The following is a 12,419-nucleotide window of genomic DNA, read 5'->3' as shown; positions in this document are numbered from 1 at the left end:
CATTGTGTATGGATTTAATTACTTATCGGCCTATCGTATAATTAAGAAAATTACCAACACTTGAGAAACTGTTAAAACAAGATTTTGTATATTTTTTATGTATATTTTAGCAAAACAGAGAGAGACATGTGGAGCGTAACAAGATTTGTTGATCTTGCTCAAATGATGCTCAATGCATACAATCGTCAGTAAATTCAAAACCCCAAATTATTTGATGCCCCACTCCATATATTTATGTATCTGCGATGTGTTGATCAGTAACATGCACAAATTATAAGATAAAATCAGTAAATTCTGCAAAATCATTGAGCAAAATGGCATTTTAATATACAAAACTTTTGTAGAAAGTAGCTTTTATTGAACCTATTTACATAGATTTATTCTAGATATTTCAGCTGCGTTACATGCAACAAACAATTGTACAACTTATTAACGTTCCATCTTTTCTATAGGCTAACATTCTCCAGTCCGATGTGGAAGAGAATAAAGAGAAATATCTTTTGTTCAAGAATTGTTTTAAAATTTCAGACAGCAGTGGAAAGTCTGTCTCAATCCACAGAATTGGTAATGGAGGTTCTTTGGAAAGCGCTCCGGGTCTCCTCATCAATGGCACTCTCAATCTTTGACAGGAAGGAATAGCATTTCTTCTTCAAATCCTTGGCCATGAATGCATAGAGGAATGGGTTTATAAAGCTGTTTGCAGTGGCAAGGGCTGCAGATATTTGTTGGGCCGTGTTAAAGACAGGATCATGCTCAGTTTTGCCCACCTCTAGAATACAAATAATGTGAAATGGCAACCAACAGACAAAAAAAGTTGTAATCAGTAAAATCATTATCTTGTAAGGCTTGGTGGATTTGGACATTTGGTTTGCTCTAAGTTTACAGATCAGGACGGAGTAACAGGTGGAAATGGTCAGGAGCGGAATTAAAAACCCAAAAGTAAAGCGTGTGAACACAATGGTTCTGTGGTAACCTTTATAGTCGGTATAACATTTGACCGTTGAGTCATGGATAATATCTCTAAATTTGGCAGATGGAATGCTAAGCAAAGCCGACACGAACCAAGCCATCATAACAGCTAAAGAAGCTTTCTTTATAGTGCGTTGATTTTGGGCCCAGACAGGAAACTTGACTGTGATGCAGCGATCCACGCTAATGATGACCCGGATGAAAATGCTGCTGTACATATTGATGGTCATAACAAAAGAGGTGAACTTGCACATGAAGAGCCCAAAGATCCAGTCGTCCATCACTGTTTTGATAATGATGAAAGGGAGAGTAGCGCAGAAAATGAAGTCAGACAAAGCCAGGCTCAGGTACCAGGTGCTGTTCACTGACTTCTTCATCTTAAAACCAGTAATCCAGATCACCGCACCATTTCCAACGATGCCAAGAAGGAATATGATCACATTAAGAATTACTGTGATTACACATGCTGCTTCCTTGCAGTATCCAGCATGTACATCCACAGGAATGTTGTTTGAGTGATTTTGAAGATCTTTTACAATATCACTGTAATCACTGTTGAAGTAATCTGTTTCATCAGTTGAATTCATTATGTCTTGTTAGAGTTCTGTAATGAAAACAACAGGTAATTTATCCAAATATATTTTAAGTGAAGTAATTTTGCATATTTCTAAAAATTAATGCATTGGCTGAGCAAATACATCACTAGTAGGACTACCACACAAGGGACGCAGATGTCTCCTAATTTAGAGACACTAATTTAGTGTTGCAAAAAAATGCAAGCGTTTACAGCTTTTTTGTTTGAATTATTATTTTCAATACTCTGCATTTTAAAATACACTTCTAAATGTCTGTTCAGTGGTCACTATGTAACAGAAGACAACATTTTAAAATTGTGGTGCTTCTTTAAGTGATAAAAAGCAGTTGCAATTGTTGTACAAAATACACAAGCGAGTCAGCAGTCCACTAGTTTCTATCAGCTGCTTTGTTTAAAAAAAAAAAAAAAAAAAAAAAAGTACATTAAAACTGAAATCCAACCTGAATGATAACAACACAGAATAACTTGCAGTTATGTTTAATGTCTGTATTCGACCAGAAAGAACACACATGAATGACTAACTATATGTTACTGCCTCTGAAATAAAGCAACATACAAAAAAAAAAGTCTTAGATTAGGCGATGTTGGTCATCATAAAGTTGTCTGACTCATTGATAGCAGGATCTGGTCTCTAAATTGTTGCCAATACTTTACTGTAAAATTGAGTTTTGCAGATCACCATTGTGCTGAAGAGTAGAGCCTGTGCTTAGGTTCAGGAGAAGATCAAGAGACATTGGTGATATGCTGCATGTTGTTTTATTTAACAGATGGTAACGTCTCGGTTACAAAGGTAACCCTCGTTCCCTGAAGGAGGGAACGGAGACGTACGTCGGACAGACCGACGAATAGGAATCTCGCCAGAGAGGCCAATCTACTTCGAGTGTAACTAAACGAGCCAATGCACATTGGCATGCAATCATCTGCATCAGCTGCTCGCCTCGCAGCGCGGGTATATAATGAGCAGCAGGTGCGTTGCATCTTCAGGTTTTCGCTGAGGAGCCGAACCAAGCAGGCGGCAGCACAGCAGGACAACAACTGTGGCGACGGGACGTACGTCTCCGTTCCCTCCTTCAGGGAACGAGGGTTACCTTTGTAACCGAGACGTTCCCATTCAGTCGGTCACGTTCGACGTACGTCGGACAGACCGACGAATAGGAATCCCTACCAAAGCGCCACAGGAGCTGCCCTCCTCCAGCGCTCTGTTGTAAGCCACCTGAACCCCCTTGCCTGCGGACGGTGGGACAGGGCTAACACACAGAGAGGGTCGATCACTGTTGTTCCCAAACCCATTCAGTGAGACTATTGGATAACGCTGGGAAAGCGTAACCTTTCGTTGAAAGGAACGCTGCGGAAGCCACATCCTTCCCCGAAGGAGTTATGTGGAGAAGTACATATGGACTAACCCTGTAGGGCTGTGCTACATATGGAAGAACTGGGGTGACTCCAACTCGGTAGAGATGGGTTCTCCCAGAGGGAAAGACACGGGCTTCGTTTAGGAGCAACCGTGGAGAAGCCATATGGGATCCCCGTAGGGTCACACATATGGAACCCAGCCTAAATCCGGTTCTCAAGGATTCAACGGAGTATAGGCCTGGCGCCGGACGCTCCGCCACGTCGGCTGCCGAAGGGTAACCGGAGGACTCAACAGGGTCTGCCCGTAGGGACTCTCTGGAGCAAAAAAGCGCACGCAGCGCAGCAAGCCGACACTAAGCCGGGGCCTCTCCGTGCCTCTGACCTGAGGCGAGAACACGGGAGGAGACCGGCTCGACACGAAGGCTATAGTATCTAGCGAACGTGTTAGGTGTCGCCCAGCCCGCAGCTCTACAAATGTCTGTTAGCGAGGCGCCACGAGCCAGCGCCCAGGAAGATGCTACACCTCTCGTGGAGTGAGCATGCAACCTGAGCGGGCAGGGCACGCCCTGAGCTTGGTAAGCCAGGGTGATGGCATCCACTATCCAGTGGGCCATCCTCTGCTTGGAGACAGCCTTTCCCTTCTGCTGGCCTCCGTAACAGACAAAGAGCTGGTCTGAGGTCCTGAAGCTTCGAGTTCTGTCTATGTACAGTCGCAAGGCGCGGACTGGACAGAGCAAAGCCAGGGCTGGGTCTGCCTCCTCCGAGGGCAGCGCTTGCAGGCTCACCACCTGGTCCCTGAAGGGAGTGGTAGGAACCTTGGGCACATAGCCAGGCCGGGGTCTCAGTACCACGTGGCTGTCACCCGGCCCGAACTCTAGGCACGATTCGTCGACCGAAAATGACTGCAGGTCCCCTACCCTCTTGATAGAGGCCAATGCAACCAGCAGCAAAGTCTTCATAGACAGAATCTTTAAATCTGCCGACTGCAAAGGCTCAAAGGGAGCAATCTGGAGTGCTCTTAGCACCAGAGCGAGGTCCCAAGAGGGTATGGAGGGGGGACGAGGAGGATTTAACCGTCTCGCCCCCCTAAGGAACCTGACGACCAGGTCGTGCTGACCAACAGATTTGCCATCTATGTGGTCGTGGTAAGCGGAGATAGCAGCAGAATGGACTTTGAGGGTGGAGGGGGACAGCCTACGCTCCAACCCTTGCTGCAAGAAGGAAAGCACGACACCGATCGAGCATCTTCGGGGGTCTTCTCGGCGAGAAGAGCACCACTCGACGAACAGGTTCCACTTCGAGGCATAGGCACGTCTCGTAGACAATGCACGAGCCGAAGTGATGGTGTTAAGTACCTCGGGGGTAAGTCACCTAGAACCTCCGCGTCCCGTCCAGGGACCAGACATGGAGTTTCCAGAGGTCTGGACGCGGGTGCCAAAGAGTGCCCCGTCTCTGAGAAAGAAGGTCCTTCCTCAGAGGAATGGGCCAGGGAGGGGCTGTCGCGAGGAGTGAGAGTTCTGGGAACCAGGTCCGGTTGGGCCAGTAGGGCGCAACTAACAAGACCTGCTCCTCGTCCTCCCTGACTTTGCACAGGGTCTGTGCAAGTAGGCTCACTGGGGGAAACGCATATTTGCGCAGGCCCCGGGGCCAGCTGTGTGCCAGTGCATCTGTCCCGAGTGTTCCCCCGGTCAGAGAGTAAAACAACTGGCAGTGGGAGGTTTCTGGTGAGGCAAACAGGTCTACCTGAGCCTCTCCGAACTCTCTCCAGATCAGCTGAACCACCTGGGGGTGGAGTCGCCACTCTCCTGGCAGCGCAGCTCGTGATAGCTCGTCGGCCACACGGTTGAGCACACCGGGAACATGAATGGCGCGAAGCGACCTCAGATGCTTCCGACTCCACAGGAGGAGATGGCGGGCGAGTTGCGACATGCGACGGGAGCGTAGACCACCTTGATGGTTGATGTACGCAACGGTCGCAGTGTTGTCCGTACGGACCAGTACATGCTTGCCCCGTAGCAGGCCTTTGAGGCGGCCCAGAGCAAGACGTACTGCCAGCAACTCGAGGCAGTTGATGTGCCAATGCAGATGGGGTCCCGTCCAAACCCCTGACACTGCATGCCCGTTGTACGTGGCACCCCAGCCGGTGGCAGAAGCATCTGTGAACACCACAGCATGCCGGGACACCTGTTCTAGGGGCACTCCTGCCCGGAGAAACAAGGGGTCCGACCACGGACTGAAGGTTCGGCGGCACTCCTGAGTGATTGGCACCCGGAACGTGCCGCGTTGCCACGCCCATCTCGGGACTCGGCCGTGAAGCCAGTGCTGAAGCGGTCTCATATGAAGCAGACCGAGCGGTGTTACAGCCGCAGCAGCCGCCATATGCCCCAGGAGCCTCTGAAAGAACTTCAGTGGGACCGCTGTCCTGCCATTGAATGTATTCAGGCAGTTCAACACCGACCGAGCACGTTCCTCTGTGAGGCGTGCTATCTGCTCGACCGAATCCAACTCCATACCGAGAAAAGAGATCCTCTGCACCGGGGCGAGTTTGCTCTTTTCCCAGTTGACCTGAAGCCCCAACTGGCTGAGGTGTCTGAGCACCAAATCCCTGTGTTCGCACAACTGATCCCGGGACTGTGCTAGAATGAGCCAGTCGTCGAGATAGTTGAGGATGCGAACACCCTGTTCTCTCATGGGAACAAGGGCTCCCTCCACGACTTTGGTGAAGACGCGGGGAGACAGGGCCAGCCCGAAGGGTAGGACTCTGTACTGATATGCCTGACCTTCGAACGCGAACCGCAGGAAAGGCCTGTGCCGCGGAAGGATCGAGACATGAAAGTACGCGTCCTTCAGGTCGATCGCTGCAAACCAATCCCGGGGACGGATGCATTCGAAAATGCGTTTCTGCGTGAGCATCTTGAACGGTAGCTTGTGAAGGCTCCGATTCAAGACTCGCAGATCCAGGATCGGTCGTAACCCGCCGCTTTTCTTGGGTACAATGAAGTAGGGACTGTAGAACCCTGACCTCATATCGGCTGGAGGGACCGGCTCTATCGCATCCTTCGCCAGTAGGACTGCGATCTCCGCACGCAAGACAGGGGCATCGACATCTTTCACTACAGTGAAGTGGACGCCCCTGAACCTGGGGGGACGCCGGGCGAACTGAATCGCGTAGCCGAGCCTGATGGTCCGAATGAGCCAGCGGGACGGACTGGGGAGCGCTAACCAGGCTCCCAGAGACCGCACCAGCGGGACCAGAGGAACCACAGGCGCACCCGCAGCGGGGCAGCGAGGTGGAACGCAGGGACGCGGCCCGGGAGGCTCTCTCTGCGAGGCGGCCCGAAGCGGCGTCACAGTGTGCTGTGCAACACTTACCTGCTTCCACGGGTGGACAGAGGGAGCAGTCGAGGCTTTGACTGCCTGCTGCTCGCTGCTGTCCGCTGGCGACAGAAGAGGGGGATGAGAGTGGTGAGGTTCTTGCCCTCCCACTGCTCTCCGAGCCCTCTTCGGACCCGGAGATAGAGGAAACTGCTCTTTTATTGAGAATTTGGGTACCGCTGGCTGCTGGGCCAGCGGCGGAACAAAAACAGAAGGAAACAAAAGATTCTCCACCCGGCCCTCCTCCGGGGGAAGGAGCGGTGCGGTCACCACCTCCTGTAGAGCAGTCCCCTCCATCTCCGGGTCGCCCGTCCTAGGGCCGCTTGGACTTGGCCTTGCCACCCTTCTTCTTGGGGGTGGCGGGACGGGCTGGGCGCTCCGACCGCGACCGGCTCCACGGCGCCGCTTAGCTGGAGGCTGCTGCTGCTGGGGCGCGGGAGCGGGGGCGGCCGCAGGGGGGCGCCCTCGGCGACGGGCAGTCTGAGGTGCTGCGGGCGGTGGTGGAGCAGCAGCTGACCGCCTCGGCAGGATGTGACTGATGGCCTCAGACTGCTTTTGTACAGTCGAGAACTGTTGGGCAAAGTTCTCGACCGCGTCGCCGAACAGGCCGGTCTGGGACACGGGGGAATTAAGAAACCTGACCTTGTCGGTATCCCTCATGTCCGCGAGACACAGCCAGAGATGGCGCTCCTGGACCACAAGTGTGGACATCGCACGACCCACTGACCGCGCCGTAACCTTCGTCGCACGAAGCGCGAGGTCCGTCGCGGCACGAAGTTCCTGAAGAACTTGTGGGTCATGACCACCCTCGTGCAGATCCCTCAGTGCCTTGGCCTGATGGACCTGCAACAACGCCATAGCGTGTAGGGCAGAGGCAGCTTCCCCACAGGCCTGGTAAGCCTTGCCGGTAAGATCCGACGAGTGCTTACAGGCCCGGGAAGGGAGAGACGGCTCCCCCCGCCAGGTGGAGTTAGGGCACAGTTGCATAGCAACGGCCCGTTCCACAGGGGGTATGCGCGTATAACCCTTCGCTGCCCCGCCGTCAAGGGTGGTGAGGGAGGAGGACCCACCGACACGGTTTCGGGCAGTAAAAGGTGCCGTCCACGTGCCAGTGAGCTCTTCATGCACCTCCGGGAAGAAAGGCACTGGGGTGGGGGGCTGAGAACCAGCCCTTGCCACCCCGAGATACCAATCGTCCAACCTCGAGGGTTCGGGACACGGTGGAGGATTCCACACGAGCCCGACCCTGTTGGCGGCCCGGGAAAGCATAGCCATCATTTCCGGGTCTGAATCGGGCACAGTTGTCACTCCCGAGGGAGGCAGCTGCGCCGAATCGTCATCCCCAGAAGCGTCAGGCTCACCCTCCGATGCAGCGATCGACATCCGGTCGTCTTGGGGAGCTCCGAAGGATACGGATGGTACACACCTCTGGGGTGGTCCACCGCGCTCCCCCGGCAGCTCTACTGGCTGCGGAGTGCAGGAGGGATGAGGGTTCCTAGGGGGTTGGTTCCCCGAAGGAAACGCGCTCACCGTGATCCTCAGGTCACCAGTGCCGCCGCCCGCAGCAACCCTCTGAGGAGGATTGGAACGAGGCAGCGGCACTGGGACTCCGCCCCTTTGCAGGAACTGGAGTCTAGACCGCAACTCCGAGACGGTCATCTTCCACAATGGGTACATGACTCGTCCACAAACGCCGCCTCAGCGTGCCTTAAGCCCAAGCACGCGATACAGCGTTGGTGACCATCCCGAGGCGCCAGGCAACGACCGCATCCAGCAGCACACAAGTAGAACGACATCTTTAAAAAGACGCGAACTACTCGTGTAAGCTCTTTCAGGGACTAACTCTCTCAGTGCCGAAGCACGCAGGGGAAAGCCGCTGCAGCACAGACAGGGAATGTGCAGCCTGTCGTGTGCACTCTCTTTGCAGACGCTGCTCTTACCAGCTGTAAGAACAGCCTTTTAGCGCTCTTAAAGCGCACCGTCACCAGCCGTGAAAACGGCCTTCACGCTGATACACAGCTTTTTTTGCTCAAATAAAAAAGGCAAAAACGAAAGCAAAGAAGAAAAAATCGGCCCCGCTGCTGTGCTGTTCCTCCTGCACCGGACGAGAAGAGCAGTCAGAGAGAGAGCTGGCTCGTTGAAGTCCGTCTTCAAACACTCGCTCGTAGAAACCACCGTGTTTGCTCAGTAGTTCGGCTCCGAAGCGAAAAGCTGAAGATGCAACGCACCTGCTGCTCATTATATACCCGCGCTGCGAGGCGAGCAGCTGATGCAGATGATTGCATGCCAATGTGCATTGGCTCGTTTAGTTACACTCGAAGTAGATTGGCCTCTCTGGCGAGATTCCTATTCGTCGGTCTGTCCGACGTACGTCGAACGTGACCGACTGAATGGGAACTGTGTAGTTGCTGGTGCAGTGAAAATCTTTTTGTTTAAAATGTTTGTATTGAACTCTAAAGAAATAAGTTCATATTAATGATATACTCATATTATTAACATATAATAAAAATTAGTTTGTAAATTTAAATGTCACTGACAATTTGAAGCAGTTGGTTTCTGCAAATGAAATGAGGTAATGCAAGTTTTAAGTGCATGGTATCTTTACAGTAACATACTGTAGATTACAGTAAATAACTGTACAATCAACAGTAAATTTTACTGTATTTTACTGTAAAAAAGCCCAGCAAGGTCTAACAGTGTGTTTAAATTAACAAGGCTTAAAAAGACAAGGGCAAGTGACACTTCCATCAGTTGTCCTGAAAAGCGAAAATGGCTTATAGTGCAGCTTATGATGCTTTGTCATTTGAAGCCAGAAGCCATTTGCTCAGTTTGAGAGATATAGGGGAAACGTGGCACTGCTGATTCACTCACACTGTTTGTGAAATTACTTCTCAGAAAGTTTTCAAATTACTGACTTGATGTAATAATCTGGATCAACATGCACATTGCACAATTTCTATATCCTAATTATTGTTAATGTAATTCATTTTCCAGGATCTCATTGCTTCTACGTTCAGTTAAACTGCTAACAGTGATTGTAAATTAATTGCCTAAATTATTACATTATTTGCTAACTGCATTCTTTAAATTGTAATGTTGACATGCATTCTCTGTAAAGCTGCTTTGAAATTATATGTATCGTGAAAAGCGCTATACAAATAAATGTGAATTGAATTGAATTGAATAATCTGTGTTGATTAATTTACTAATACATGTTTGCAGTAATTTCCCACATTATAAATGTGAAACCTGCGGGAATGAGTAAAATTTTGCACAGTAGCCTACTCACAATCCCATGCCAAAATTCATACCCTGTATGGTATCAATTTAATATTGAAACTACGGTATTAGATTCTGGTTCCGTACCGAAGCCTAAATTGGGGTATTGATCCGATCCTAGACTGTGTGTCTTCTGCCTCGGGGCCAGACACTCAGAACTTGGTCAATCCGTTTTTGTCTCTCTGGCATGGAGACTAAAGGATGTGTAATTGTTACTGTCTCACTAGACAAAGACTCTGGTCCCACTTTATATTAAGTGGCCTTAACTACTATCTACTTACATTTAAATTAATCATTTGATACAATGCACTTATTGTGTACATACATGCTTTTTTTCCCACTTAATGATTGTACTTAATGAGAACTACTTTTAAAAACACCTGCTTGTAATTACATCTGTAATTAATTTCTGTAATTACATTTATAATTACACTGTTGACCCATCCTTTACACCTTACCCCTACCCTTAAACCTACCCATACCACCAAAGCTTTCCCTAACCTTACCCGTGTCCCACCTCAATAGCAGCAAAAGTGTTCAATTCACTCACACTGTTCAATATATATATATAGGGACCCTGCCATAAAACTGGGAATTTCCAGAGTAGGACATTCCATATACTTGCTGATTGCTACTGTGACTGGTATTCTTTATTAGTTTTTTCCACAACAGCTATGTCGCCTTGACTTTTCGTGAAAATAGTGCATATTTACATAATGAATAACCATTTGAAGCATATTGTATGTTTTATACACAGCGAAAATAGTCTGTATTTGACAGAAATTCCTTAATTGTCAGCAAACTGATGATCAAGATAGAATGGTGAATGTTTAAATGGTTGTCAATAAATGGGACACTAAATATCATTTTGATTTTTAATAAAAATTTTCCCAGTAATTAGGCAAGCTCATAATTACCACTTCAGAAGTGGGAAGTAGGAAACATTTGTTTCGGATTGATCTGTTTTTAGAGTTTATGCTGGGGAAAAAAAAGCTGTTTTATAAAAGATGTCAGAAGTTAGGATTCATTTTATGGCAAATCATATGGTATTCACAAAGAATGATTGAATGTCTCACAACTCCTGTGCTGATGACGGAATTTGCATCACATGCACTCTAAATGCACGGTGCATCCTAGTGTACTTGTAAAAAGTAAAGTACACTTTGAAGGAAGCTGAAGTGTTATGTGTTAAATATCTAGAAATTGTCTTCAGATTGTATGATGCTTCTTAAAACCAACGTAAATCCTCAAACTATACCAGGTTTATTAGATAAATGCATGGACAGCTCAAAAAACAAGGTGAAAAGGTTACTGTATGATAAGATCTGCCTCTAAGGCATATGACTCACCAACATACATACACTCATTTTTCTCTAGACACTAGTCAGTCATTTTGCTAAGCAGTTTGTATGAACCACTGCTATACTAAATGGTCAGAAGTGCAGGGCTGCAGACTGCAACTAGATGATTGAGCGATTTGAAGCAAATTATGAATCTTTTTGACAGGTTATTTTGACTAATGATAATGATGAAACAGCATATGGATATGTCTTGATTTTAAATTATTGCCCTAGACTGTTATATTTTGTCACATTGTATAAATTGAACCATTTGAGTTGTTGTCTGCAGCCCTGCATCCCTAACTAATGTGGTGTTAGGAAAAGCGTTTTTGAATGAAAAATGCAAATCACCTCTAATACAAAATTTAACAATAATAAAGGTAAATGTAGCAACATGTTAAAGAGTTTCCAAGAAAAACATCTTACCAGATACATGCAAATACATTTTTGTAAAGTTTATAAGGAAGTATCACATCATGCTTACCATATAAAAATGGAATAAAGCTGAAGCATTTTTCTGAATGCATTGTGTATGGATTGAATAATATTTATTCGACCTTAAATGAAAGGAAATAAAATTTTTGCTGCTAATTATTATATTTATATTACACAGCAAAATAACTGGTGTAAAAAGAACACCCACAGTGTCAAATTTTACACAAGCAAAGTGTCTATATGTGTCCACACTATAGAGGGTAAATTTTACACCTTTGATAGTGTTAACTTTTTGACACCCTTTGAGTGTAAATTCAGCACTCATTATCGTTAATTTTAAACCTAGTCAACACTATTTATTGTTGCTTCTGCACTACACTACTGTTAGTACTCTCCTTTTAAAGGTGCCATTGAACGTTTTTTTACAAGATGTAATATAAGTCTAAGGTATCCCCTGAATGTGTCTGTGAAGTTTCAGCTCAAAATACCCCATAGATTTTTTTTTATTAATTTTTTTAACTGCCTATTTTGGGGCATAATTAGAAATGGTCAAATTATTTTTCAGTCATTACCTTCCGCAAACATGAAAACAAAAACAAAACTGGGACATTTTATGCAACTTAGAAATCCTGGACAGGACGCGTCCTGGGAGAATGGCGCATATGGTCACCCTAGTTTATGAATTATACAGACTGCAAGTGTTTAAAAATGAAAATAGCGACGGCTCTTGTCTCCGTGAATACAGTATTAAACGATGGTAACTTTAACAACATTTAACAGTACATTAGCAACATGCTAACGAAACATTTAGAAAGACAATTCACAAATATCACTAAAAATATCACAATATCATGGATCATGTCAGTTATTATTGCTCCATCTGCCATTTTTCGCTATTGTTCTTGCTTGCTTACCTAGTCTGATGATTCAGCTGTGCACAGATCCAGACGTTAATACTGGCTGCCCTTGTGTAATGCCTTTCATAATGTTGGGAACATGGGCTGGCATATGCAAATATTGGGGGCGTACATATTAATGATCCCGACTGTTACGTAACAGTCGGTGTTATGTTG

At 47.2% G+C, this 12,419-nt stretch overlaps 1 protein-coding gene across 1 annotated transcript; it reads right to left on the bottom strand.

Annotated features, from left to right (window-relative positions):
- Positions 1-126: 126 nt before the first annotated feature.
- LOC125266452 (chemerin-like receptor 1) lies at positions 127-2,320 on the bottom strand. The gene has a single exon (XM_048187087.1). It carries the CDS (start codon positions 1,554-1,556, stop codon positions 549-551), a length of 1,008 nt encoding a protein of 335 aa, XP_048043044.1. The 5' UTR covers positions 1,557-2,320; the 3' UTR covers positions 127-548.
- Positions 2,321-12,419: the final 10,099 nt, after the last annotated feature.

The sequence above is a fragment of the Megalobrama amblycephala genome, linkage group LG4 (assembly GCF_018812025.1).
Source record: "Megalobrama amblycephala isolate DHTTF-2021 linkage group LG4, ASM1881202v1, whole genome shotgun sequence".
Lineage (NCBI taxonomy): Eukaryota > Metazoa > Chordata > Actinopteri > Cypriniformes > Xenocyprididae > Megalobrama > Megalobrama amblycephala.
The sequence above is the reverse complement of the archived record's forward strand: the minus strand, read 5'-3'. Positions and strand labels throughout refer to the sequence as shown.

Excerpts from the sequence above, each read along its gene's own strand:
- LOC125266452 (XM_048187087.1), bottom strand. The coding sequence starts at position 1,556 with ATGAATTCAACTGATGAAACAGATTACTTCAACAGTGATTACAGTGAT.